Here is a 26920-nt window from a genome sequence, read left to right as displayed (position 1 = left end):
GAACCAGGACGAAAAGCATGCGAAAAGTGTGCGAAACGAGGGCTCGCTGATCGTCTGTCCATCCGAGCCAAGTGAGCACCGTAGATGTCCATAGAAAGCCAGGAGAGGAGGAAGGTCAATCACGGACTTACGCAAGCAACTCACGACGTGCTTCGTGACGACTGCTGTCCTCCCGGAGTTGAGCGGATAAGGAAGCTAGCTGATATCGAATGGAAGATCTGCGAGTGGTCTGCTCGTTCTCATGCGGGACCCGTCTTTCAAGAGCTCCGTACAGAGCAAAATGAAATCGGAGCCTTCCCAGGCGCCCGCTGGAAGCGAGCGAGCGAGGACGTTCCGAGGACCGACATGCTCGACTTCGAGTTTGCAAAATTGCTGCTTCTCTGATTCTCCATCAGCTGTCGTTCATTGTTTCATGGTCGAGATAGCACGCCGCACTCCTCCGATGGAACTGCCTTCTCCGGAGACAGCCGAGGCAATGACATGATTGTTCTCTCGGCTGCAAGGCCTAATATCTTCGCTCCGTTGGTTACTTAGATGTGCAGCAGCGTTGCTGGAAAGAGTCTACTATGTTAGTCGAGTCCTTGGTTGCTCGGTCGCTCGGTTCGGTCGTCCGATGCTTGATAGAGACATCTACATTGAGAGCGCGCTGCGAACACGGAACCTTCAAATCAAGGCAGCGATTCTCCATCGAGAAATTTTCTCAGCCTATCACCATGGCTGTCATTGTAGCGAATTCCAGATCCTGGGATGATTACGGGAGACTCGTTGACGTCGAGATTGGGGCCTCGCCATGTGAGATCTAGGAGCTGCACAATGAATAATTCACAGCTCCCGACCGATGCGCGCATCGGGGACATCAAGATACGACCGTAAGCGGCCGTGAATGAATGCATGTGGAGTGAGCCGATCTCGGGAAAATTCAATATATCTGTACCCTCATTCCTCTTGCACGAAGAACAGATCCTCTGAGCGTTGCTTAGGGAACAGACGGCGACCGGCTCCCGAGGTAATGAGTCGGATGAAGTCGAGATAGCGGAGGATATCGCTATTCGAGTTCCGCAAGATCGAATATCTGCCGATGGCAGACACTATCATCTGTTCTCGTGTCGGTGCAACCCGAACCGACAGCCAAAATGTCTGAGCCGATGCGTTAGTCGATTCCGTTCGTTTGGCGTTCCCTGGAAGTTTCCCGCCCGACTTCCCATGTCGGACGTCCTCGTGTCGTCGGAAAGTCGACAGCGGAGGCGAGCGGGCCGGCAAGGGAACAGCACTCTGAGGTAGAACGTGCGCAGGTCTGAAACTTGGGAATGGCAAACGAAAAGAAGTAGCCGCCTGGGGACATTGGGAAACTCGATTGTGTCAGTTTTTCTTCCGGTTGAAGTCCCCCGGTCGAAGGCGTATTCCGTTCTCGTCGAAACTTTCATCTCGGCAGAGTAGGCCAATAGGATTCTCTCGCAGGAAGAGGAATCATCTCGTGTGATTCCCTCGTCGGTTCGTGAATACAGAGCTTGAGTCTCTTGATGCGATACAGATGAAATCTGACGATCGTGTACGAGAAGTCCACTTCAGCTCGGCCGAATATGTCGTTTTCTTCCATTGGGTGAACGAGCGTCTCTCGGAATGGATTCCATTCGGAGCGACGGTTCGCGGGCATCTGGTTATTTCCGACGGTCCAGAAAGCTGTGCGAACAACGCTTTTGTTTTTGCCTCCCAGCAACGGCATGTCTCTCTTTGTCCCAGGGTTGATCGACGGGAACGTTCTCGGAGCTTCGAGTCAAACAGCCGCTCGAGCGAACTCGCAGCGGATTGCCGGGAGACTTTGTGAGGCCTCTCGTCAGAGTGGAACTTGTCGGCACCCTCGCACAAATCAGAATCCAAATATGCTTCTGTCCGCGATGTAGTAGTGATAATCCAGTAATTGTGGGAAAAGCCGGCGGATTCGGTATGGAAACGAACCATAAAAATTGATCTCTCGAAGGATCGAATCCCTGGAGACTTCCGTCACCTCGTGGAGAAAAAAAGCGGGAATGGGCCAAAATTGGACAAAGTCTCTCGAGGAGCAGGGCGCAGGCTCGCAAGAATCTCCCAGTCGAATCTTCTTTCTTCGAGAGCACACGTAGCCGAAACCGGGGATCAAAAACGCATTTATCATTTCATTCCGAGGATCTTCTTTCTGACAGTGGTTTTCTGCTCACCAAGACTTCAAGCGCGGGGGAACTCATTCATTCCTTGTCGGAAGCTCGACGGGGAACTTTATCCCTCCAGAATAAGTCGAGCCGTTCTCGTGCTTTTAATGCGCTCAAGAAGGCGCGATTGTTATCTTTGTGTCTGGGAGGAAGCTTCTGAACGATAAATAATTGATTCCCTGCTCTTATGCTTCCTCCGAACTATAAGAGAAGAGCTCCGCCTGTGCTCTCCCGGACTTATGTGACATCAAGCAATCTGCGAAAAATGGGAGAGCCGGACGACGTCTCCCGCATGCATAAGTAACTAGATGGGGAGGGGCGGGGGGGGGATTCCACGCGCATCGTTGATGACGGTATGTCTCGGCCTGCTTCGGAATGCTGTCCGGAAGGTCCGCAACTCCAACGGCAAACAAGAGGACTACCGATATTTCTCAGCCCTTTTCCGCTTCGATCCGAACGCAGGGACAATCAGAACACGTGCTCGAAGGGCGAAGAATGACAGGGCGAGGTGGGCTGAGCAAGTCGAGTTCGCTATTGCTGAAACGCTGCGGGTTCAGTCTTCGAATTCGTTCTCGGAGCTCGGCGCGGAAGACGAATCGTGAAGGCGAAGCGAATTCTCATTGAAATTTATCGCCTCGTTTTTCTCGATGCGCTTCATCTGTGCCGCGTCGCGCCCGCACCCGCTCCTCGAGTTATGTCCTTCTTTTCTCGTTCAGTCCTCGAATAAGACCTCGGATATGAATGATAACATCACATATCCATCGGTCCGTTTATTGTTTTTCTCCTGAACGGCCGGCGTGAGGGCTTCGGGTAGGGACTTGATCGCGGAGATAGATCGCGAGCCTCTTCGAATGATCAACGCACACACTGGATGGCGAGAGTTACGGATGATTGGATTATTGAATTGGCTAGCCGGCGTGATAGAGAGAAACTATGTACGCGACACAGCTCTAAGGGAATGGAGGTGGAGGCGAGATCCACATTACGGGGTCAGGGTATGCTGCTGGGGATTTTCGGCGATATCTATTGTTGTATGCTCGAGACACTCCAGACTCGAGGCTATGCTCCTTTTCGCGAAGAACTACGACCGGCTTCGCTGCCCTCGTCGACAGTGCCAAGAAAGCTGAGGCGAGAGATGAGGAGTAAGAAGAAAATACTCCCAGGGATTACGGGAAGTCTCGGTCCGTAGCAGAGTAAGAGGTCTCCGAGCAGAGCTGCGGGTCTTATCGTCAACATACCGAGATATTTACACAGAATCTTATTTCGGTCGCACGACGACATATTGTACGACAGAAAAGAATCAACACATCAACGACGACTTCGCCAGTTCCTGTGAACACAAGCCACTCGCTCGCAACACGGATAGCAGTTGTTGCATAAAACAAGAGGAAGAAGAAGTTCGTCCCCGTGAATAGACTGAATCCAGCTTTGAGGGAGCAGCGAAAGTGGAGAAGCGGTGTCTACAAATGAATATTACATCGTTTTGCGTTTCCTCTTCACGTCGACAGTCATGCATAGAGCTTCTCTTTGGGAAATGCGTTAGTGGAGCTTCTGTTGGCGAGCTCAAGACACATACATATTTCGCATTCGCGCACGTACATATCTCCCGGACGGCTTTCATACAGCGTGACCTTCTCGGCGCGCCGCAACTGCGTATAATAGAATATTCCGTCGGAAAGTGCTCGTCTCGCTCCGAGTTTTCGAAGAAAGCGACGGATTGCGTTTCTAGAGAAGAGCAGATCGTATCGCGCTCCTCGTCTGTAGCATGCTCACGCCTCACGCGCAACCGGGCGCCGACGCTGATCGGTAATTTCACGGAGAGTCGGCAATGGACGTGAATGGTTTAATATTTCAGGACTTGGGAGTGTTTCGTTGAAACTCCGGAAACTTCCCGAGTGCTCCCAATGTCGGTATATCGGATCCATTAATGATTGCTAGTGCTGCAACTCCAACGTCCGGGTCGCGATCTGCCCTGCGAAAATTTCTCCTTCAATGATAAGCCATCAGACCATTATTCGAGTCGTCATCTGCACTCCCGGTCGGGGCTTCGGCGCGGAGACGGTTCTGTGAGAGTCGACCGGCACGATGTCATACCGGAGAAAATCAGCCGAGCTAGGTCGAACGAGCGCCCCGCGTGGGTTCGCTTGATATGGGGCGCGAGTCTTCCGCTCGAATCGCCCTGAAAGAGGGAACATGGACTCACCTACTCACAATGAGCCATATATATGAATGATATACTCCGGGATCCGAGCTATCGCGGGAGGTGAGCCGATTGGACGGATCACGCCAAGTCAGCAGATGCACAACGAAGAATTCGAGATACCCTTAGAATTTTCTTCCGAGAAGTCACGCTTCGATATAGAGCTCGCTGATATGAATACGAATATCTGGCGGGACACTGAATCGCGGACGCCCCTCTTTATTAGTGGGGGCTCTCTGGATGACTCCGAGGCTAAGCGACTGACGGCGGGACGGTTTATGGCGCAGGCTCTCGAGGCTGAATTTCCCCGCTCCTACTGGGTCTAGCGAATGAAGCGAGCTATCGGCGTTTCCGTATCGGGAACTTCGTCGAACGTCTCCGTCCGATGCTCTCCAAGGTGGGAGGTATCGGCTCAAGAAAGGCGACACTTCTCGGCAATCGACATGTGACTGATCGGAAGATCTCGGAGATCAACTCGTCCTCCCACTCCTCTACTGAATAAGCGAAGTTCTGATTCCTGAGAGTACCTACCTTTCCTTCTGCCTCTCGAACTCGATAAATATCTCCACGAGTCAGGGATGTCGAATCACCCGAGACCCCGCGTTTCACCGATACAGATGCTTAGGGCACGGCATTCGCAGCACCGCTCGCGGGGTCCATTTGTATCAGAATCGAGGGATAATCTTTCGCAAGGAATTTTATCAATGATCTCAGCGCGATTGTGGTCGATACGCCGAGTCGTCAATACGAGTGAACATCACCGCTCTATGGCGAGTAGCGCTACCAAGTTCGATAATCTAACTACGTTCAATTTGGGGATTAGTGGATGTGAGCATCTAGAAGAGCTACGCACGCGTCAGAATTGGAACAGAGAGGCTTAGTCCACTGCGGCGCTGAAATTTGAGTCGCACACTTGTTTTGAAAATATTAAGCTGCGGTTAGCGCTCCGGGCCATTCACGCTCATTTGCTCGTTGAAGAAACATCTCAGTGCAAGTCGCAGGTGAGCTCGATAGAGGTACCGAAACATGTGCGATATTTCGGGGGATCACTCTTTTCCATGGAATGGATAGGAAAGCAACACTCCATCACATTTGCTCTCGATGGCGATTTCACGCTCGAGATTCCGGAAGTCTTGAAAGGGAGCTCTTGTTGGATTGTTTGAGTCTCTCCTGCCTATCGACTCCGGCAACTCCTCGCTGAAACACGGTCAAAGAGGTCGAGACGGGTGCCCAGTCCTTCATGTCGCCTGACCCGAGGAGTTTTCCCCAAAACATAGTCTGAAACGAACGGAATAGTCGTCCTCTGGCCAGCGAACGAGTGCATCGCGCCAATGTTTACTGTAAATCATTATTATCCCGGGAGTCTGAGTTTTGAGTGAGCTCATCGACCCGAACGATGGGGGTTGGTCACCGCCAAGGTCTGTCGGATTCGTTCACAGGGTTGCTCGCCAGGACAGGATTCGCTCGTCAGAGACATCATTGGTAGTCCATGATGAGTGGATGCTGTACGTGCCAGCAAGCTCGGCAGACTTCCAGGGGAGCTGGACACCTGGTTAAGGATCCCCCCGCTTTGGATGGCTTCAACTGAGATGCGTGAACTTTTCGAGTACCATTCGACTTATTGTCACTCCTCGGTTATTTTCTTGTCTTGGTGAGGGAATCTGTGCCGAGTATGCTAAACTTCTGAGCTCTAAAAATAGAGTCTTCAAGTCGAGATTCCCTGGTTTCCCTTCCGCTAATGGAAAACGGGGGACGAAGTCAGACGAAGAAAATGTCCGGCACAACGGATTCTTGCGACGAAACTACGAGGCACGAGTCGGACCTCGGTGCTCGGGAGGACCTCGGTCGGCGCAATGGCAAGACGGACTGCTCATCACACTGGGAAGTGAGCTGACTGGGTCACAAGGGAACCTTTGACGCTCCCTCGGAACGGTACCGGAGATTGCCGACAGCTAAGCGCTTCTCTGTTGCGAGATACGCGCCTTTGTTCTAGTGCCGCTTCCTATGCTCGCTACGTGCGTCTCTATTCATGAGATAAGGGCCGATGAATAATCACCCAAAGGAGATCGTCTCCTAGCCCATGGCTAGACCAGGCAGGGAAGTCTCCGAGCTTGAATACGATCAAGCTCGCAAGGACGTTGTGTTCAGACTCCAGACGTATTGAAGAGATTCTTCAATCCGATGAAGCCGTCGATCCGGATGAATTGTCTAGATTCAGAATTTTTTTCGGGACACCGCTTTTATTGGAAAGGGTGAAGAATGGCACCCTAGCCCTTGCAGACAGCTGGTTCAACATCGCAGTACGATTCTATCGAGTCATCCAAATAGCTCCAATGATCCCAGTCCGTCTGATAGTGATGATGAGCCTTGCTCACAGAATATTGGCAGATGATCAAATAGCAAGTCATAGCACGCGCTGTGCCATTTCTTTGCTCCTCATTCAAAATTAAGGATTCGTTCGGTGATCTTGGAAGTGCTCCCATGGAATTCCGTGATGCCAGTGCACCCTCTCCGTCTCGTGGATCGTCCCTGAGCCAGAGTTCTGACCGAGAAGGAATTATTCCTCCCTTCGCATCCGGTACGAGATTAACCTTGAACTTCCACCGCTGTCTGGAGGAATGCTCCGAGTCCGTCGAATCCAGAGTTCAAAGAGTGACACTGCGCAGCATGTACCAACACAGATTGACACAGCCGGTTACATTAATGTTTCTAAGCCAGGATTTTTCCTTCCAGAGGGAGAATGCGATTTTCAGCATGGTCCGCGGTTCTCCTTGTGGCGTCCCTCACTATCCGCGTGGAGGCCAGTCCAATAGATGAGACTTACTGGGTGCACAGCTTCGCGAAAGAGTTGGAAGCGAGCAGAGTTTCTTCGGGTGGCTCCATCGCCTATTGCGAAGTCTGCCGAGCTACCGTAGGACTGGTGAGAAACAAGAATACTGCAATACGAGTCGTATGCTGAATTTATTCCCACAAACAATATGAGGAAGTTCCCTCGAAAACTCAGCGGCCCGCAGCTAGCATTGGGTCGTGGATTAAGAACAATTATTTCGAGAGCCACGTCTTATGTCGGCGTGGTGGAGTAGGACTGCGTTGCCGGAAACCCTCAATGAATTACGGAGGGTATTACGATCCATTCGGAGCAGATGCGAATTCGCAGTCTCGAATTCTCTACGACTCTAAAACATAGTGGAGCAACGCCGGAGGATCGTGTCGGAGCGGAGAGCGATCCATTCGGCTAACGCCGACGCCGAAGCAGCGCTGGAAGAGCAGGTGCTGAACTCGCGGAGCGATGGAGAGTGTACTCAAAGAATGTCCTATTCGGACTCTCAAGGTCTGGTGAATTCGAATCGGACAGCGTGCGGGCGGCCCGTATGATCCATCCGAGGGTTCGACCGGAGAGAATGAAACGAGCTCGCTCATCCTCCACGATGTTGCTCATCGAGGGAGCTCGATCCCCACACAAGGGCGGTTAGGCACAGGGATCTCCTCAGTAGTAAATATTGTCATCCCATATATAATTCAAAGACTCTAGCTTTCATCCCGATCCTTCCAGATAAGAGCCCACGGCGAAAGCACACCTTCGGAAACGCTGCTAGATGTGCTCATTTTCCTTTGCAAGAACCTGGGAATCGAATCGTCGCAGGTGTGCCATGGAATAATTCCTAAATTCAAAGACGTTCTCTTCACTACGATCAACAAAACCCCTCTGAGTGCGTCAGATATTTGTTCCCTCGCATTCAATAACCAATGCGGGAGTACCAGCACGGAAACACAATGGTCCGTCAATACTACAGGAGTTCCAAAACCGCCCGTTAGACAGGTGAGTCATAATTTAATTCGCGTTGCCCGCGTTGGATTCGACGAAGCTCTCGTCGGATTCGTTCTGCTCCGGCCTCATTCCGATAACATAGCTGGAGAAGTTTCGCGCTTCTCCCGAGAAGGGGTCAGGAACGTCGAGCGCACTCAAAGACCATCCCCAGGAGCAGCTGCGAAGCGACTCGAAGTTATTCTCGCGGTTCTCAAAAGAAGCGTTCTCCACCGACTATGACTATGCTGTTGAGCGTGAGCCCGAGTTAGGCCGAAGAGGCAGGATCGGAAGGGGCGAGGTCGAGCCCCCTCCCCCATCTGGTTTAGTCGACTCTTCTAGGGAGGAAAATTGATTTATTCAGAGATCCCTCTGGCTGAGAGCGTGAACCGGGGCTCGTTAGCGAAACCTTCGCATCGGATACCCTCCGTCTGTCAGTCACAGTCTTGTTGATTCGCCCCTAATGGAAGCCTGGACGATGGCAGGCTTCGCGATGTGGGAGAAATACTATAGCTCTACTCTCTCGAGCCTTGCTGCGACAACCCGGAGGAACCGTAAGGTCGTTGTTCCGTCGAAGGATGCTGTCCAGGTCAGCTGGTAAGCCGAATCCCTGGCCGGAATTCTGAACACGTATATTCGATTCTTGCGAGCCTCTGAAACTGAACCGAGAGAGCTGCGTCGACCTTGGAAATTCTCCACGCACGTTTCCCTTCGTGGTCTGCGTCAACATGACCGTCCCTTTGTTGTGCCGCAGCTTAGACGAAGAGCCTCTCACGGATCTGCGAAGAATCCGCCATCGGGGGAATCATGCGGCTGTCTGACCGACGCCGACGTGACAACGGCCTTGTAGACTTGAAGTAAACACGTTACCCTACTTCGTCTGTGAGATGCAGTCCCTGCAGCTGGCAGAAGTAGGAGCCATGTTGATTGCGGCCCTTCAGACTCTTTCGCGCTTCCAACAACGAGAGAAGCTCGTCGAGGGTTTTCCGCCGGCGATCGTCACATCCGACTTTCGATTGGGTGTATTTGGATCCATTTAGGCTCGACAAGCCGCAGAGCGAGTTTTCCGGGTGGACCGAGCACAAGGGACCCGAAGAGAGATCAATTCGAAGAGTATCCTTGCCCCCGAGAGACCCTCCTCGTTCAGGGCATCCCGAAGCATTCGTCATCCGCCCTTCCCTCCATCAAATGACCACCGTAGTTCTCCCCTGATAGTCGGGATGCTGAGCACCAGAGGAGGACATGTCACCGGTCAGAAGCTGCCCGTGACCTATTCTTCGCTCTGCAGTCAGCGTACAAAGGGGAGGTCGGAGTCGTTTATCGAGAAGGTGTCGGGTGTGCTGGGCGCCCGACTGAGTGAGTCTCCCATGAAACGGCCGTGCTCATTTCCAGGTCCCTTTGCCGAAACCCGGGTCCCCGGTTCTGAGAATTGCCCAACTGGCCGACACCCATGTCGACGAACGATACGTTCCCGGCAGTCTCGTGGACTGCAACGATCCGCTTTGTTGCCGAGCGAACTCTACGCCGAAGAAAAATCCCCTCGGAGAACCGGCGAAGGCTGGATTCTGGGGGACTTATTCCCGATGCGACGTACCACAACGAACACTGAGAGAGTCAGTGCGATATCTGGCGGAAGTTGTGAGTGCCCGAATTCTCCTCCACCGATGTGAATATACATGAGCCTACAGTCGGCTCTTCCGAGGGAAAGACTCTATTTGAATCGACTTCTGCTTCTGAATTTAGGTGAAGCCAGATGTTGTTTATTGGACGGGGGACATCATGCCTCATGACGTTTGGGAAAACACCAGAGAAGACAATTTGCGACAATTTAACGACACATTAAGCCTGCTGAAAACACATCTCCCCGCAGTGAAGGTAATTCCCGCCATGGGAAATCACGAGGGAGTTCCCGTCAACTCGTTCCCCATTCCCCAAATTAAAGGTACGTACCGCCGGCTGCTGCAGTCGTGTTCGCTGGCTATTAATCCTTCTCGAGCGAGGCTCTTTCCAGGTTCGTTCAATTTTCGAGGCGAAACTAAGAAACCCCCTGTCAGCATCCGCTGCCTCGCTACGCTCTCTGCCGTCTGTCGCGAGCGCGCCAGGCAGCGGCCGAGATTTTTTCCTCGGTGGTTCTAAATAGACCCAATCGAGCGAGAGGAAACTCCATCCGACTTCCGGAAGGTTTGGAACCAACCGCATTGGAATCGTCGAAGGAATCTGCCGAAATGCATTCTGGGAGTAGAAGTGCGCGGCAAACATTGCGTCCGATCACAGCAGCGAGCCAGGTTCTTCCGTACGGGTGCGAATTTCTTCCTTGGGAGAGGAAAAGTCGCAAACAGCCGCACACAGCCCGACGCACGCTCACCAATCGACCAACTGCGAACACATACCACGCACGGTCGAGTAGAGGAGAACGGCATTGTGAAAGCAATATTATTTCGCGCCACTTCCGAAGAGCGAAATGTTCAATCCCGTCGGTGTGGAGTGTCCCTCGATATCAGACAACGATCATGGTACGGAGGGGGAGCATCTCCTACCGCTCAAACTGCGCTGTGCATCGACGGAATGGGATCGAAACGACTTTCTTCGACGGAAATCGGAGCGTGTCTGTGCCAACCGTTCCATACTCGAAAATATAGGGCAAGAGAACCCTGGGTCAGCGAAAAGATTCCGGCGGGAGCTCATTCTCCATTTCAACCCATGCGGCATCGCACCGACCGACTCTCCGACAAAGAAACGTGATTGGAATCGGCGACAGCAGTACGAGCTTATTGGCGCTATTCCTCCCCACAACTAAATACGTGTACAGCTCTTTACGCGCAGACCTGGCACCAATGGTGGGCGAGAACCGCTGGTCTCGCTTTCCTGACAGCTCGGAATGTTGGCCTGCACGCAAGACCTTTATCCGGATCGGGCCTGATTACCCCGTAGTCTGACGCAGGAGGATAAGGGCTCGCTGCTGGATATTCGGACAGACTTGGTTGGATAGCACTTCTCGGACGATGAAACGTTGAAGTCGGGGACCCGCCTCCACTACTGCATTGTTTTTTAGCTCTGATGAATACTCTGCTCGACTTCCCCCTCCTCTACTTATTATTCTGCATCACTCGTTTCTGTAGTGCTCCGAGGCACGCCACTGGGAAGTGACTTGCGAGTTTCTTCCCCAGGGGATCTTTCCGTCGAGTGGCTCTACAATTCTCTCGCCGACCTCTGGTCCTACTACATCCCGGAAGAAAACTTGAAGACATTCCGTTACGGCGGTTATTTCAAGTATGATCTCAATCCCAAACTGAGGATCTTATCGCTCAACATGAACTATTGCAACAACTTCAATTGGTGGATCCTTATCAATGGAACCGATCCAACGGGTTTGTAGTCTGCAATTTCCTCCGCTTTCCAAACGTTCTTCTATCGATCCCTCTGTTCGTGACAGACACAAATTGCCGGCTCAAGCGCCGAACTGACATGCGCTCACAGGCAGGCTCCCGAGTCAATTCGGAAGCCGCTCGTCTGGAAACGTTTTACGAGGCACTCTCTGCCACTGCTCCCTCGAGTCCAGCTATAAATTCAGCTTCACGGGGCTCGCACTTCGATTCCCGAAGAGAAAAATCCCCCATAGAAGCAATCAGATTCTGGGCTCATATCTAATCAGTCGAGTGTAGTGGCCGCGCGCAGCAGAACAGATGTCTGGATTACCTAGGTCCCTGTCCCGTTTCCTGGGCCATAAATTCTAGACTCGTTCATGCAGTACGGCACTTATTCTCACGGAGCGGAAATAGACTAGAGGTACACCGGAGGAGTCGTCTTCCGCCGGAACGCACCGAAACTGATGGAAAAACTCTTTCCCATTCGTCCTGCAGAACAACTCGATTGGTTTACGAAGCAGCTCCAGGAATGCGAGGATAAAGGAATCCTAGTTCATTTGATCGCTCACATTCCACCGGGCTCGGACAACTGCCTGGCTGTTTGGAGCAGGAACTTCAACGAGATCGTGAATCGCTACGAGTCGACCATCGCCGGCCATTTCTACGGCCACACCCACAACGACGAGTTCGAGGTGTTCTTCGACAAGGATAACGCGACGCGACCTTTCGCCACGGCCTTTATCGCTCCGTCGATAACAACGTTCGAGACAGGCGACCCCGCTTTTAGAGTCTATCACATCGACGGAATTCACGACAATTCAACGTACCAGGTTCGTAGAGTCCGAACGTGAGTTACCTAGGGGGTTCACCGGGCTTTTATTTACGAGCAAGGGAGATTCTTGCTCCGGGGGCCCATTGTTCGATCATTGAGGGCCTCGGAATAAGCTTCGGCTCGATTAATAGCTTCAGCAGTCATTCGCTCCGGATACGTGACCTTCGACGCCATCCTCGACTCCTCTGCGTCGATAACAGGGCGATTGGATCAGGTGTGGATGATAAGAGCTCTGAACAGGAGCCGAGACCCACTATCGGAAGAGGGGACGAGCTGACGTACATATCAGTGATGGGAAGAGCTCTTGAACCGACCGAATTTGGAACTCAAATCAGCGAATTCCCGGATCGCCATCGCCGCGCCGATTTCTGAGAGGTCTTCGCACCCTTCAATAAATCGGTGAATCGATCGCATGTCGACGCCGGAAGCATATCAAGGTCCTGATAAGGAACTATCCTCGATCATCATGACACTCGATTCGGGAAGCCTGGATCCCCGGCTGCCAAAGATATCCTACTACAGGGGGTGGGGGAGCAGGCGTCGCCTGCCAGGCGATACAACGTGAGGGACACAGAACCTAGTGATTGCTTCGATGAGCGGGGATGGTCTCATTGCGGTTTTCGGGGAGTGCTGAGGAGGATCGAGGGTTCCTGTCGCTATGAAATCGGTGGAGCAATATTCCCTCTGGTTCAGGAGCAAAATTGCGTTTTATCGCAGATGCGCAAGGGTTCACCCACCACCGGTTGCAAACAGCGGTCGATCGACCGCGTTCGCTGCGGGCTTCTTCCAAAGATGATTTATATTCCACCGGCTGGGGGAAATGATCCGTAGCCGCTTTTTCATGTTGGCGGAACGGAAAGAAACCGATGCCGAATTCTCAACACCGCTCGCCGACAGGTGATCGATTATGAGACGCACTACATGAATATGGAGCTGGCCAATCAAAACCCTAACGACACCTACATTCCGGAGTGGGACATAACAATGTCAGCAAAAGAGGTCTACGGCTTACCGTCATTGCAGCCCCAAGCGTACGCCGACTATCTGAAAAAATTGGAATCCGATGACGGAGCCTTCAAGGTCGGTACAGATATCCTTCAGCCTTAAGAGATTCGGAGTGGTTCGTCGAAATTTTCGACCTAGTTCGAACTCCCAATGAACCAACGAGAATTATTCTCTCCCCACAGGACTTCTTCAAAGTTTACATGAAGCGCTTGGCTCATGCGACTTACGACGATGCGTCGAAGGCGAGCATTCTCTGCAATCTTCGGTCATCGGAATCGAATGCTAGCTGTAAAGTTTGAGATTTTTTTTGCGCCTATCCGATAGCTAAAGATATTCCCTTCCGAGGGAATCTTCGTTGAAGAGTCGCGCGATTTTTGTGAGCGCGGCTCCTAGTCTCTACATTCATGTATCATTAAATTTAGATAAGACTCGGAGAGAAGAAATAAATCATTTCACTCACGAAGCGACGTGATTCCCTCACCTGAAGCAACCGTTGCCGAAACCAACAACGAACGCTGATGAGGAGAATACCCATCTTGTTTCGAGACGGGAACAAACCTGAATCGAAGGAGTCACTTCCACTTTTAGTACGATTTCGATTGTCAGCACTCCTATCAGTAACGATGTGAGAATTCCCCCCTCGGACATCGACGAGGTGTTTCGTCCGAAAAAGAATCTTACTGCGCTCCGGAGCTTATCAGCGCTGCGTAGCCCCGGAGTTTGTCTCATCCGAGCTTCCCAGCGCTTTTCTAGGTGATCCCAGACTTTTCGGTCGATTCATTTAAGCACTTTCGTATCACAAACCGTCGTTAAGTCCTTCCCGCAACTGGCCAGGGTGCGAGTTTTTCTCCCGTGAGTATCCGAGTCCACTGAGCTCCCCGGGAGAAACTTTCCTGTATCGAGTATTGCGGGCAGATTCAATTTTCTCCTCGATGAGGCCGATTCTCTCGACAAACACGCCACATACACCCCCGCAAGACAGTGATATTCTTTGAGAACCGCGCATTCGAGAAACATCGATATCATTGTCAGTGATCTCCGTGAGAGGCATTCGAATTTGGCGCCTGCCCGTTCCGGGCAGCCTTCGAGCTGTGTCGTGTAAGTCTTGTTTTCCTCCGAGCAGCTGCGCGTGTTGCTGGTTCTCCGCGCCGCCGGCGACCGATTCTGATTCTGTGGATGAATTTATATATTTGTTGATCTCTACTCAGTGATGTTGACCCGAAAGTGTTTGGAGGCATCACTAGCCCTGGGGGTTCGAGGATACAAGAGAAGCCTGTTTCCGACGCTTACCGTTCTGAAAAAGCGTCAAGACAAAGTCGGAGTGCATATACCTCAGAGGTGAGAAGCCCTATTCTGCGCGGAGTCAGGAGGAGCAGCCCCGAACTTATTTTCACCGACGATTTCTTCGAGGTTCCGCTCGCTTTTGCAGATCAGCTGTCGTAGAGTGGGATTTCGACCGCGAGGTGAACATCTTTTGCAAGCGATTCTCGGTCCAACCTGGACCTTCTATAAGGGACGCATTCAGGAGTCAAGCCTTTGTCGAGAATGAAAATGAGCAGCGGGTCAAGATCGGACTCGAGCCTCTCGCATTGAGTTCCAATAAGCAGCTGGCTGAGAGTGGTCTGGAACGACTCCGTGAAGTTTTGACCACTCAGATCAGCGAAATATATCCGAAACTCCCTCAGCAAGGTGTCGAGGCCGTACGGAATTTCCTCTGCTCGCCAGAATCGCTCACCGATGTCGCGTCTCAGATGGGTTTTGCACCGCTCGTCATCAGACCCGGTAAGACCGAGAGCTTCTCTGTAATGCGAGGAGCTCCTTCTGGCTCGAATTTTTTTGAGGAACTTTTGGACGATGTGGAACGATCATCAAGCTCTCTTCTGTTACAGGTGATGGTGAAGCGGTGGAGCCTGAATTGATGAGAGAAGCCTTCCTGGCTGTTTTCGGCTCGATCGAGAACCAAGGCGACTTCTGTCGGCGCTACGTACTCATTCAGCTGGCGGGCAAAGACATCATGGATATTTGGCATCCGATCGATGTGTCTCAACTTCTGAACAGCATCCTCAAAAAACGAAATCAGCCCCCTTACGAGCCCCGTCTAATCGGGGATGCCGGTCGCAACACCCTCGAGTCCGTATTCTACGTCGCCATATACTCGGATAGAAAATTCCTTGGAAAGGGAGCACACGAAACACAAGCAGCCGCAGTCGACGTGGCGGTACGCGATGCTCTCAAGCGGGTGTTCGGCATCACGAGGGCAGAGAGGAGTCCATTCGAGATCATGGCTCTCAAGAGTATTTATGAGCGAAACGCTGGTCTTACGACGAGCTAGGTATTTCTGAAAATCTTGACTACATGCTGATAGCTACTTGAGCGGAATAAAATCTAGGTCATTACGCTTATTGTGCCGAGTCACTTCTAGAAGAAAAGAGCCTCACGCCCTCGAGGGGAAGACAAATTATATCGAGCATTGCGAAATCGAGCAAGCAGGAATTCCATAACAAATGGAAAGCATGTGAGAGCAGAAATCACTTTTGATTCCACCGTGGGACCTATGAAGAAATATTGCACAAAGAGCTTACAGCTTTCAACGAGACTCAAATATTTTTTTCTCTCTCAGTCCTGTGAGTCATCCATCCGCAGTTTCTCGCGGACTTCCGATAGTGTACGTAAAAATATATAAACAAGATACATAGCATCGCAGAGATAGCATCGTTGGACGGAATCCAGACGCTCGTCCTCGCGACGGAAAACACCGGAACTCGGCTTCCATGCTCATCTGTCCCCTTGAGGGTCCTAGCTCTTTTCAACTCCCACTTTATCTTCCCGTCGGCCGTGATTTTCTATGAAGCCAATGAGCCCTGTTGGGACGATACCCTCGTATTGCAAACCGTGCTTCTGGACAGCTTTCGCAGCGATGCACTTGAGTTTAATTTCGAGCTGGAATCGGAGCAGTGTCCTCGCCATGCTGGTGGAAGCCGCGTCGAGAGGAGTTTGACCTAGAAGGAGACAAAGGATCTTGAGCTTCCGAATTTGATTCAAAATTAGGCTGGACAACAATTCCCCGAATGAAGCTGGACCGTTGGTTTCGCATCTCCGGTACGAAAATACTCGGAGTCAGGGATTTTCAGGGCAGCGATTGATTTCACACCTCCATTTCGTAGTTATCTCACAAACCTCGGGCATTGACGGTATCCGTATGCGCGCCGTTCCGTATCAATTCCGACATGATTGAATGAAGGGCTTTGAAATTAGAGCTAGGATTCGAATACTTCATGATGATATGCAGCGGGGTGTTTCGCTCTTTGTTGATGGCGTTGACGTTGGCATTGCACCGGATCAGGAGCCTGGAAGAGATAACCATGAGAGAACTCTCTGAAGACTACGGAACAGGCTCCCCCTCGGAGGCTTGGAGGAGCCCGTGGGGCCTCACGGGAACTTACTTGGCCGTATTGGCGCACGGGAACCGACAGAGATTCCTCGTGTGGAAATCGTTGACCGGTGTATCCTCGTCCACGGCCAGATGTAGGAGGGAATTTCCTTCCCTTGTGACGCATCGACTCGCGTTGATGCGTCGAACCAGATCGAAAAGCTCTTCTTTCTCCTTCGGTTCCCGGAGAAGAACTTTCGATAGAACGACCAAGAGGTAGAGGATGGTAAGAACGATTTCGTGCTCGTCGTCAGTATGATTCGCAGCCTTCTTCTGTGCCTGGCGAAAGACGGGCTAAGTCAATATCGCTCAGATCGGGATGCATCGTATCTCAACCTATGGATATTATATGATGTACATAAAGATATCATCGATTCCACAGGACCGAGCTGTGCATATTACTCACTTCTAGCTGGCATGCCGCCGTTTCCAAAACACGTCTCAGAACCTCAACCGATACCGGAACCCCGAGGTGCAGCATTTGGCAGAACAGCTGGGCGAAACGCACGAGATCTTGTAGAAGACAAATGTTGTTGTCTCTCCGAAGCGTCAGAGCATGGAGCCAGAGCTCCAGGCTCCGGTCGAAATCAGCTGAGTCTGCAATAACGAACAGTTCACTTGAGAAATTCAAGTTTGGGAGACTCTGATCTTCAGATACGATGATATCTCCACTCGGCCACAAGTCTCAGACTTCGCTCACCAGCAAAAACCGCGCCTCTGAATGTCACGTGGTGAGGTACTTCAGTGTTGTGAGAACCGAGTATCCGCTCTCGGATGGCCAGGCTCTCCATTTGGAGCGTGTTCGCATTATATTTAATTTGTTCCAGTTCTTCTAATGTCTGGCATTCTACTCGGTTTTCGTATGCAGGTACAGGCGGGGGAAGTTTCTTCGTGATCACCGGTTCTTTGGCGCGTTCCAGCATGGCCACCCGTAAGTAGTGATAACATCTCTCCAGATCGTACGTGTCTTTGTCATTAGCGTAAGATGCCCCTAGCACCTCCAAGGCATCGATATTCTCTTCGCGAGGATAGCACTTGAGATCAACGAAATATTCTACGGCCTGGAAGGGAGAGACGTTCTCGTAGGAGAAAAAATAACGAGCTCATCCTATCGCAGTGGAAAGAGATCAACGAGCATCAGTACTGTCATTCTCATTATTATTATCATCCCTATCAAACTCTACGCTCACATGGGCTTGTGTTCTCTCCGCTGCGGATAGGAGGGGGGTCATGCCATTCTTGTTCACAGTTCGGATATCAGCCCCAAATTGCATGAGTTCGTGGATTATTTCTATATTTCCCGCCTCCGCTGCGAATTGAAGAGCCGAATTTCCGCACAACGCTCGGGCGTTCACGGGAGCGCCGAGACTGAGCAGGCATTTGACAACATCCTTGTGCCCTCTGAAGGTCGCAATCATGAGGCATGTATTTTCGAACTTGTTGGCGATGTTGTAGTCCGCCTTGTGATCTAGAAGTAGTTTGACCATTTCAAGCCTTCCATCGAAACAGGCTGCTCTGAGGGGGGTGGAACGGCTCCGGGTGGAATGATTGACGTCGGCGCCGAACTTTATCAGCATCATGACTATCGTCATATGGTTCGCTCCTGCGCTGCACCACAAGGGAGTGGCGCCTTCGATCTTGAATCCATCGAAGAGAATGGTTCCTACGAGAAACGGAATGCTTGCTTTATTTTTCTCCGTCGATGTCGCTCCGCCTTCGGGTCCGTCATCATGTTTGAAAACATAGATAGGATATGAGGGATTCATCGCATTGAGGCTTTGAGCGCATCTAGCTCCGAAGAGCTCACCTTCGGTCTCGACGTCTACGTTATACTCGTAAATCAGGAGGTCGCAGATCTCAACGTGACCTTCCTTTGAGGCCACCAATAGGGGAGCGCACAGTTGAGCATCGTCTTGGTACTTTGCATTCAGGAGCTCTTTCACCCTCTCGAGACCAACTTGAGCCTTTGCCTGAGCGATGCAGTTTGTCAGCTGCTCCGGGAAGCCTTGAAGGAAAAGAAACTCCAGTGTGGAATCGCAAAATTTCGGCGATCCTAGGTCGAGGATATGGTCGCTATGGAGCTTCCCTGATGTGCTGCGCATCGGGGGGGGGGGGTCCTCTTACCTTCACGGCACATGAAGTACACGTCGCATTTGAATTTCTCCTCGTCGAACTCCCGCGCTGGCGGCAGCGCTGCCCCATCTTCCATGTTTCCTGAGTCTCCGGCTTCGAGCTCACGCATCATTGTGAAAAACTGTGGAGAGGGAACTCGCGTCAGTATGCGAACTAGAAGTTGATAATGAATCAAAAATGACTGAGGATCATCTCATCGAGAGCCAGCCGTATCATCAATCGTCCCGACCCTGAACTTTTCCCGGGTGAGTATCGTGGGGCCAGTCAAGGGCGCGTATCACGGTCGAGAGCCCCACGCCCCCTTCACTGAACGTTCATGCACATTTTCTCAGCTTCACATGGGACTATCGATTCTGGAGGAGTTCTCACGTGCTCTGGGCGGCGAGTGATTGGAACGAAATTTACTTCAATCATTTCGAGTAGAAATTATCATGTCTGGGAACGGGTCGGTGGCTAAGTCCAACGCCCGGCGTTTTTGCTCGGCCGCTCGGCCCTCAGTCCGATCGCCGATTCTGATCTCCGGCGAGACCACCGTCACTTTCAGAGTTTTTCCCGACGCGGACACCGACGGGGTCCACACAGAGCCTCTCTGACGTCGATCCACACTCTTCGACCCGCCTAGTGTCTGCCTCGATGACAGCGGGCATGACTAATAATCGGAGAGTCTGTTCGATGAATCGCTGCTTTCGAACGAGCGATCGTTCGATTCGTGTATGCCCGCAACCTATGGGTGTGGGATCCGCGTTGTTCATAATCCATGATAGGGAATTCAGCAGGCTCTGACGATCCAAGCTCCGCCGAGAGGATTCGCGAAATTCGCCGCGATTGGAGGAAGGTCAGCGCAAGAGTTTCAATGTCGCCACCCGCGACAGTATGCAAGGCACGACTGTAGCCGTTCCAGTACATCTCAAACTAGACTACGGCTGTTCTGTCCTCTACTCTACTCCGCGCTTCGAGAGAGAGCCTCGATATACAACGATATATGTGCGTCCCCGACCATGGAGAATTCTCAATTGTCCGATATTAAGAATTTAGAGCGTTAACTTGCAACGAATGCGACAGAGCTATGGAAACGACAGTGAACGCGAGGGCGAACAGTTCCTCGATTTGGCTTTCGAGGATGTGCACATCGTTTGACGGGGTGCAACTCACCACTCGGAAGAGCAAATCAACCATCGACACCGATACCAGGCACGGATGGTCCCGATCAGTTCACGGCGCTTCGTCTGTACACCACTTCAATGCGAGGTTGTGCTTCGTCGTGAGAGCAAGTGAATGACATACACTCACAGAGTCGAGCCGTCCGGCCAGACCTGGGTTTGGCACAAGCCGACCTCGGTCCGTTAGTCCCTTTGCCACGAGCAGTGCTCTTCCTCTTCCCGGCAATAGCGAAAGTAGCCGCAGTCTGACTTCACATGAGTTGTTGCTCCTGTCGCACGGATGTCCGACGGGAGCCCTCTAGGAAAGGCTCACGGCCCTCCAGTCTCTCAAGTCCAGAGGAGCTGCGGCTTCGCAGAGAAACGAGAGACCGCCTGCATATGGGTCAGTGGCCCAAAATCAGAGGAGGTCGATTCCTTCTCTCGTTGCTGCGATATACACTCAGCTTGTCGCTTGAAGTCTCCGTCAGATAATAGAGTACAACATTTCTGATCGATTTCTCCTATGAGGCTCGAAGTCTCTCCGGAGCCCCCCTTGCAACCCCTCAGATGGTTCTGCGATAGGCGATGCTAAGCTTCAATTTCCAACAGGTTTCACGCGCGGCTCGACACAATTTACCGATCGAAAACTCACCAGATCGCGAAGACATCGTGGCTAAGGAATCAGATTATCATGACCGAAAATGAACTTGAGTCTAGGCTCTCCGACTGATGAAATAGCGAGAACCCCACAACGACGCACTGGAAGAGAGGACACAAACCCTCGGAAACTAATCGACGGAAGGGACGCAAACTCGCTGATACTCTCCGGCATCGAGACACTCACTCATCAGTCGATGCATGTGCTTCGCTTGCCATACATTGATCTCATTCATTGAAATGTTCCGCCGGAAACTCGAAGCTCTGGACTTTCCCCACAAGGATGACTTTGATACGACGGGTAAACTCATTCATTCGGAGAATTTCCACCCCTACACTGATCGAACCTCTAGAAGTTTTCTCTGGAGCTGTGAGGTCTCTCCCACACAACCCCAGCTCCATCGGAATCCGTGATCTCGAAATCGAAATCGCGGCATGGTTTGACCTCAACTTGACGAGACGAGTGGGGCATTCACTCGGTGTGAGATTACGTAGCTATCCGAGAATATCAATCGAGCGCAGGCAAAATTCCGAACGTCCGGTCTGAACTCTTTTACGAAACGATGTTTCCTTACGGAACGGTAACATCGATGATCCGAATCATCCCCCAGATGACGAACAAGTGCGCAAATTAGCGATATGGTTGGAAGAGGATAAGCTTCGTCTTCATACGGCCGCTAACCGGGGACGTTTCTCGGCGACGTCCCCCTCAGAGTGGAAAAAAACATTCGCGGCTTATCTCAAACTCGCCGGTTGTCCCTTCGATCAGAGCAAGGCGAATGAATGCGTGGATTGGCTCCTGGGCTTGGCTGTCAGAAATGACTACATGGACAACGGTCAGTGAAGCAAGTCATGATTGCATGGGAATGTCGAATGACTATGTTCGTGTCAACGATTTTTCGCTGAGCCTAGTGGCAGCCCTCATGATGTTCGCCTTTGCAGCTGATGACTTCTCGGATTTGTCCGCTGAGAAGGCAGCCCTCGAGTCTGATGATCCCCTAGCTGAAATTCAATGTGAGTGAAAAAGGAAGTACCAATCTCCTATCGATCATACAAAACAGATGATCTGCAACAAGAACTCTTTCTCAAACTACCTCTCTGCCAGACGACAGTCCCGAATTCAAGGATGGCGTGGATCGACTGGCTGCTCTGCTCAATATTCAACCACATCCCGAGGACCCCAGTGTGACCCTGAGGGCTGTGGCGAAGTATTCGGAGATGTATCTTTCCGTGGAGGCTCGAGGCAGCACCAAGAAAGAAGGAAAACCTCTGGAAATGTCCCAGATTCACCTAGGCTTCGATCTAAAAGATCCCGTACTGAACGGTGCCGCCAAAATCCTCCGTCTCCTCTTCATCGAAGACGTACGGAATCTCCAAACGCGAATTAACGAAGCGATAGTCGCGGTGCAGTCTCTCACAGCCGATCCCAGGACGGATACTCGCTTAGCTCATGTCGGACGAAGTTAATATTTGTCTATTACTCCTATTCCTCCATTGCATGCGTCGAAACCCAAAGAGGTGGCTATCCGTCTGCCTGAATTGCACAACGTGAAGATGTACATACGGAGCTCTCGATCGCATCGACAACTGGTTGGATGCGATCCCTTGATCGCGACCCGCGACTGAACGAGCGCGGAATAAATTGGACACTGGTTTGAAGAATAAGAATTCTGGGCTTTTTTAAAGGGCAAATATAATTTTTGTCGCTTTATTCCGTGTTTACCGTAGTAACATAAAAAATTTTCGATCACATCGTAATCACAGAGGTGGCGTTGTTGTTTCCATCATCACCTTTCCACTCAGGCCTCCATCACTCACGTACGAGAAGTATCCCAATACGGAAGATACGATCATTCTCTCGGACTCATAGAAATTCTTGGGTCGAAAATAAAGAAAGAGGGTTAGAGAATTCCTCTGTTGGAACAAAACATGGATGGAGAATAATCGAGAAAAAAATAATCAGAAGATATTCGTCACGGGTGACCTTGCGACTGAGGAGGCAGTCAAGCCGAACGAGACGGGAAAATTGAACTGAATCGATTGGGGAAAAAATCAAAAGTCGTCCAAGGCATCGAGGACTCGAGACGAGACTCGTTATCCGTCTCCACGATGATGTCCACGATACTCATGAGGTGCATATGAGGTTCCAAAACGAAGCCCCGACATCAAGTCCATGTCGTACACAATCTCCACGTCGAACAAATTCCCTGTTTCGATCTCCATGCTGGATGAAAACAGATTCCACAATGGTATCTCGTAGAAATCTCCGATATCCCGCGACTTGAGGAGATTCGACCAATAAGGGTCCCTTCAGGCACTGTCAACCACGGACTCTCGCTCCTTGTTCATTCTATTCCATGCATTCCTTCGGGGCTGTGTGCCATTCGTGATGAATTCGAGAGAACGACGCAATGGACAACGATGTATATTTGTCCCATTCGCACATTTGCCTCGCGTCGTGCCTTCTCAGGACGACTGGCTCATGATCAACTGGCTCAGGATTGTTGATGTACAATCGTTCCAGAAAAGAGAAAGAAACAAAAAACACACATCCTCTCTCTGTTGGCAACAAAACGAGTTGCAACTGTACGTGTGATGCATTTCACTTCCGTGATAGTGTAAGACCGGAAGCAACCGGAACAAACTTGGTTCCTCTCACGTAGCCAAGTACGCCGCGGATCAATTGACTTTCTTCAATCTTCGCACATGCTCTGACTCTCACTCAATCTCCCCCAAGCAGTGGCACTGAAGTGAATTTGGTAGAAATATATATCCATCTTGTGGAGTTCAAATGCCGCAATAGACAGCATAAAACATCGAGATCATCACAATGCTGCTTGGAAGAGAACGCTGTTTCTGTATGACGATCATCGTCATCATCGTCGAGACATTCCGGCAGTATCCGTACAAGACCAGGCCGGAGACAATCAACTGTTCAGTGAAGAGCCGGATATTACTGATCGTCGACTGAAATAGATTCTTCGTCTCCCTCCGCCGCACCACCGGCAGCTCCCTGTACAACGACGACATTCTGCTGAAGATTATCATTTTCCATTTGGAGTCGACGATTTTCTTCAAGAAGCTTCGAAATCTCCTGCTGGAAAACGCTGATCTTGGCGATATCCTCTTCGGTTGCTTGAATTTCCATGGGTTGATCGGTTTCCTCGGCTTTCTTCACAACTTTCAGCTCCTCCTCCAACGAGTCTATTCTTGCCTCGAGCAAAAGGTATTCGTGGACCAGTTCAGCTTTGCTCATCGCGTGCAGCCGCTCCGAAGCCACAGAATCGTACTCAGCGCAAAACTGAGCGTGTAAATACTCGTCGTCTTCGAACGACGACGAATTGTAGTCATCTCCAAATGAGTCCACCTGGAAGGGAAGAGATAATTGATTTAGCTCTTCGTATGCATGAATCAGGGGGCTTCAGGGAGGCACCAAGGAGATCATCCATCAATAGCCGCCCCGGAACCGACTACGGCCCGGGCCCCATCTCCGGAGCTCTACGACATTGTGATCGGGACTTCATGAGCTCATTTGTGGAATCAGCACTGACTGACCGAGATCAATTCCACCAATGCTGCGATCTCGTAATCCATAGCCCCCATTTAAAAATACGTTCAGTCATTGTTTCGCGAGATTACTCCGTAAATAGGTCAGTTCGAAAAAACGACTTTGAATGAGCAACACGGATTCAGAACCGCAACGGCTGGATCAGGTGGTGGCGCTCGCCGTCACCGCTCGTTCAATCAGAAGGAGAAAGACAACCTTGGCACTCCGCGCTGGGTCAACAGCCGAATTCAGTGACAGCAGCAACGGTCCGCTCATTTGTCGCTTGGTCGCTCACTCCGTCCGACGGCAGCTCGCTTTCACTTCACGACTTTGGCGGGGGACGGGGGACGCTCAAGTAACGGGCAGCGCAGTCAGCCGAGTGGTTTGCGCGCGTGCAACCACCGAGCGATGTGTATGTGATCACATCATGCGAGGGGTCCACAGACTCGCTGCTTCCGCGATCGACAAATAATTTCAGATATCAAGATAATTTACGGCCACAACAAGAATGGATAAAGAGCTTCCAGGACAGGATATTTGCGATCTCCTCTGGTCCCTCGGGACCCATCACCCGAGGATAAACTGTTGACGTCGAGCCTACGAGCAGCGATGTCCTCTTGTCGATCATCGAAATCCATTGCTTACATGATAAATCCTGCTCTTTGAGTCAGCATCAGATAAATCTAGATTGAATGTGTTAACAGCGAGTCTCGTTGAGATTACGCTCGCAACGCGGCATACGTGATCCGCCAGGGGCGTAACCGACCAAAACAGGGTGCTGCCGACCGAATCCAACGAGAGCGTCGGCGGAATTCTCAGATTCTCGGAGCGAAGAACGATCAAGACTGCAGAGGAACTCGGAGACGGCGTAGGCAAACTACTCACCGAATTGAAGCTATCGCCTCGTTTTCGCCGAGGATGGACGAGATCCTCTTCATCGACTTCGCCTTGATGCTCTTCCATCAGGAACTGGTTCGTGTTGTATGGAGCTACGGATAGCCCCAACGACTGCCTACGGAGAGCAGCTCTCCGACGACGAATATCATCTCGTCGCTCCTGCCAAGACCCTGTCGAATTCGACCTGAAATTGAATCCACATCAGAGGTTAGAGAGGAAAGATCTGGATCGTCGTACCGGTGTCTCGTCACGTGAAAGTGGTCGATGAACGGAACTCGCGGATCTACATTATCAGATTGATAGCTGCGGCCTTGTCGGCGGCCACTGTTCTCGCTCTGTCAGCGGTCGGGGGGAGCTGGCCGGGCCAGAATTTCGCAGCGTAAACAACGATTTTCCGAAGGAGAAAAACAATTTCACTCGCTCCCGAAGCGGCCTCCCCGGAAAAGAAGTAATCAGAAGAATGCACTTTCTATCAAGAGCGCAGCTACAGCCCATCGCCAGAATCGAGAAGCATGTTCGCAATGGGTCGAGCGATGGCAAACCCGGATAGAATATTCCTCTCTAGAAGCTTCGACCGCACCAAACCCCTGCTCATCTCTCAAGTCGACTCGGACTGCGTGAGCAACACAGAAAGCGACGATTTGGACAGATACGCTGAACCTGCTAAGCGTCTGAATCGAAGGTACGCGGAAGCCGAAATACTGCACGAAGGATTCTACCGCAACGGGACAAACTTCTCGACAGGCTGAGTCGGAAGAACTCGGTCATACGAATTTTTTCTCGGACGCTCCTCGGCAGCGACATCATCACAAGTAACGTGTCGTCATGTTCACATGTTTTCGCTGTCAAGCGGACGCATTCGCGGCCAATGTCGAGGGGCAATGAGCAGAACAATCCCATATCGAGAATGCTGCTCAACGGAACGCGCTCCACCAATAACACCTGAGCTAATAACATTGAAGGGATTTCTGCAACAGGATTGGAGGCAATCGTTCGAGTGTTCTCCCTTCGGCCCTTCGTCCGGAAAGTTCCGCGACCCCCGGGTTGGTAAAGGAAAACTTCACCGGTCGCAGCGTGCACAAACCGCAGAATTAACGCCTGCACTGTAATTATCCGCCCCCCCTTCGCTCGCAGGGGGGACGAACGACAGGCAGAATGAGCGACTCTTCATTCCACATTTCAGGAAGCCTCGACGAGTTCTCCCGATTTCAAGAAGCCAGAGAGACTCTCGGGCTAAGATAGCTCTCGAGCACTTGTGACCGACCGGAGCAAGCAAGTGATACTCACTTTTTGAAGGAGTGCGTTCTCCTCCTTCGCCTGTGGTGGAGACGTCTCCCGTCAGGGTTGTTGTCGAGCTCAGCTGCTTTCTTCTCTGATGCATGTTTTTTTTGTCCGAGCGATCCCAATCAGCTTGCTCCTCAAGTCATCCGTCAGCGATGATGACGATGAGGACGAGAGTTGAGGCCGATCGGAGCGAAGATTTTTGTTTCCTGCCGATTTCCGCGCGGCATTCGATTTCGATCTCGTCTGTGACAACAAAAACGGTCTCCTCCGGTGGTCTTCATTATCGACGACAACGTTACCGTCGTCGTCTCCTCCGTCAACACGATGGTGGAGCTTCGAAGCAGCCGCAACCAGTTTCAAATCGAGCGGTGGCGCGCTTTGCTCGAACCTCAGGCAGCCTTGTTCCATGGCGACTTCACTTTTACACAAAAATGCTCCGC

At 51.4% G+C, this 26920-nt stretch overlaps 5 protein-coding genes across 5 annotated transcripts; 3 read left to right on the top strand and 2 right to left on the bottom strand.

The window, feature by feature from the left end:
• The first annotated feature begins 5339 nt into the window (after positions 1–5339).
• Positions 5340–13860, top strand: LOC100901881 (sphingomyelin phosphodiesterase). Its single transcript, XM_029111991.1, has 9 exons — positions 5340–5387; positions 7120–7306; positions 7940–8206; positions 9584–9829; positions 9935–10133; positions 11359–11559; positions 12052–12386; positions 13286–13468; positions 13576–13860. Exons 2-9 carry the CDS (start codon positions 7127–7129, stop codon positions 13690–13692), a joined length of 1728 nt encoding a protein of 575 aa, XP_028967824.1. The 5' UTR covers positions 5340–5387; positions 7120–7126; the 3' UTR covers positions 13693–13860.
• Positions 13861–14500: 640 nt separating this feature from the next.
• On the top strand, positions 14501–15785 carry mRpL44 (mitochondrial ribosomal protein L44). The gene is made up of 3 exons (XM_003745046.2): positions 14501–14731; positions 14823–15175; positions 15283–15785. The coding sequence occupies exons 1-3, from the start codon at positions 14604–14606 to the stop codon at positions 15723–15725; spliced, it is 924 nt and encodes a 307-aa protein (XP_003745094.1). The 5' UTR covers positions 14501–14603; the 3' UTR covers positions 15726–15785.
• A 192-nt stretch (positions 15786–15977) lies between these two features.
• On the bottom strand, positions 15978–20878 carry LOC100904955 (protein fem-1 homolog B). The gene is made up of 9 exons (XM_018640256.1): positions 20748–20878; positions 18948–19077; positions 18631–18828; positions 18014–18486; positions 17524–17884; positions 17209–17420; positions 16837–17102; positions 16571–16740; positions 15978–16392 (listed from the first exon to the last, which is right to left on the bottom strand). The coding sequence occupies exons 2-9, from the start codon at positions 19066–19068 to the stop codon at positions 16190–16192; spliced, it is 2004 nt and encodes a 667-aa protein (XP_018495772.1). The 5' UTR covers positions 19069–19077; positions 20748–20878; the 3' UTR covers positions 15978–16189.
• Positions 20879–20935: 57 nt separating this feature from the next.
• Positions 20936–22411, top strand: LOC100904813 (RNA transcription, translation and transport factor protein). The gene is made up of 4 exons (XM_003745044.2): positions 20936–21053; positions 21364–21588; positions 21695–21766; positions 21858–22411. Exons 1-4 carry the CDS (start codon positions 20954–20956, stop codon positions 22217–22219), a joined length of 759 nt encoding a protein of 252 aa, XP_003745092.1. The 5' UTR covers positions 20936–20953; the 3' UTR covers positions 22220–22411.
• A 17-nt stretch (positions 22412–22428) lies between these two features.
• Hexim (Hexamethylene bisacetamide inducible) lies at positions 22429–26596 on the bottom strand (the record flags this gene model as incomplete). The annotated part of the gene is made up of 3 exons (XM_003745043.3): positions 22429–24119; positions 25185–25380; positions 26484–26596. Coding segments are annotated over 3 exons (723 nt in total), but the record flags the coding sequence as incomplete, so codon positions are not given.
• Positions 26597–26920: the final 324 nt, after the last annotated feature.

Source organism: Galendromus occidentalis, unplaced genomic scaffold (genome assembly GCF_000255335.2).
Source record: "Galendromus occidentalis unplaced genomic scaffold, Mocc_1.1 scf7180000077477, whole genome shotgun sequence".
NCBI lineage: Eukaryota > Metazoa > Arthropoda > Arachnida > Mesostigmata > Phytoseiidae > Galendromus > Galendromus occidentalis.
Note: the sequence above shows the minus strand (reverse complement) of the source record. Positions and strands in the feature narration are given on the sequence as shown.

Coding starts and splice junctions, on each gene's coding strand:
- LOC100904813 (XM_003745044.2), top strand. CDS start 20,954: ATGTGCTTCGCTTGCCATACATTGATCTCATTCATTGAAATGTTCCGC. Junction 21,054..21,363: donor GGATGACTTTGATACGACGG/GTAAACTCATTC, acceptor ATCATCCCCCAG/ATGACGAACAAGTGCGCAAA. Junction 21,767..21,857: donor TCCCCTAGCTGAAATTCAAT/GTGAGTGAAAAA, acceptor CCTCTCTGCCAG/ACGACAGTCCCGAATTCAAG.
- mRpL44 (XM_003745046.2), top strand. CDS start 14,604: ATGTTGACCCGAAAGTGTTTGGAGGCATCACTAGCCCTGGGGGTTCGA. Junction 14,732..14,822: donor GGAGTGCATATACCTCAGAG/GTGAGAAGCCCT, acceptor TCGCTTTTGCAG/ATCAGCTGTCGTAGAGTGGG. Junction 15,176..15,282: donor ACCGCTCGTCATCAGACCCG/GTAAGACCGAGA, acceptor CTTCTGTTACAG/GTGATGGTGAAGCGGTGGAG.
- LOC100901881 (XM_029111991.1), top strand. CDS start 7,127: ATGCGATTTTCAGCATGGTCCGCGGTTCTCCTTGTGGCGTCCCTCACT. Junction 7,307..7,939: donor GCCGAGCTACCGTAGGACTG/GTGAGAAACAAG, acceptor CGATCCTTCCAG/ATAAGAGCCCACGGCGAAAG. Junction 8,207..9,583: donor CAAAACCGCCCGTTAGACAG/GTGAGTCATAAT, acceptor GCTCATTTCCAG/GTCCCTTTGCCGAAACCCGG.
- LOC100904955 (XM_018640256.1), bottom strand. CDS start 19,068: ATGATGCGTGAGCTCGAAGCCGGAGACTCAGGAAACATGGAAGATGGG. Junction 17,885..18,013: donor CGGAGAGAACACAAGCCCAT/GTGAGCGTAGAG, acceptor TCTCCCTTCCAG/GCCGTAGAATATTTCGTTGA. Junction 17,103..17,208: donor TGAGTAATATGCACAGCTCG/GTCCTGTGGAAT, acceptor GTCTTTCGCCAG/GCACAGAAGAAGGCTGCGAA.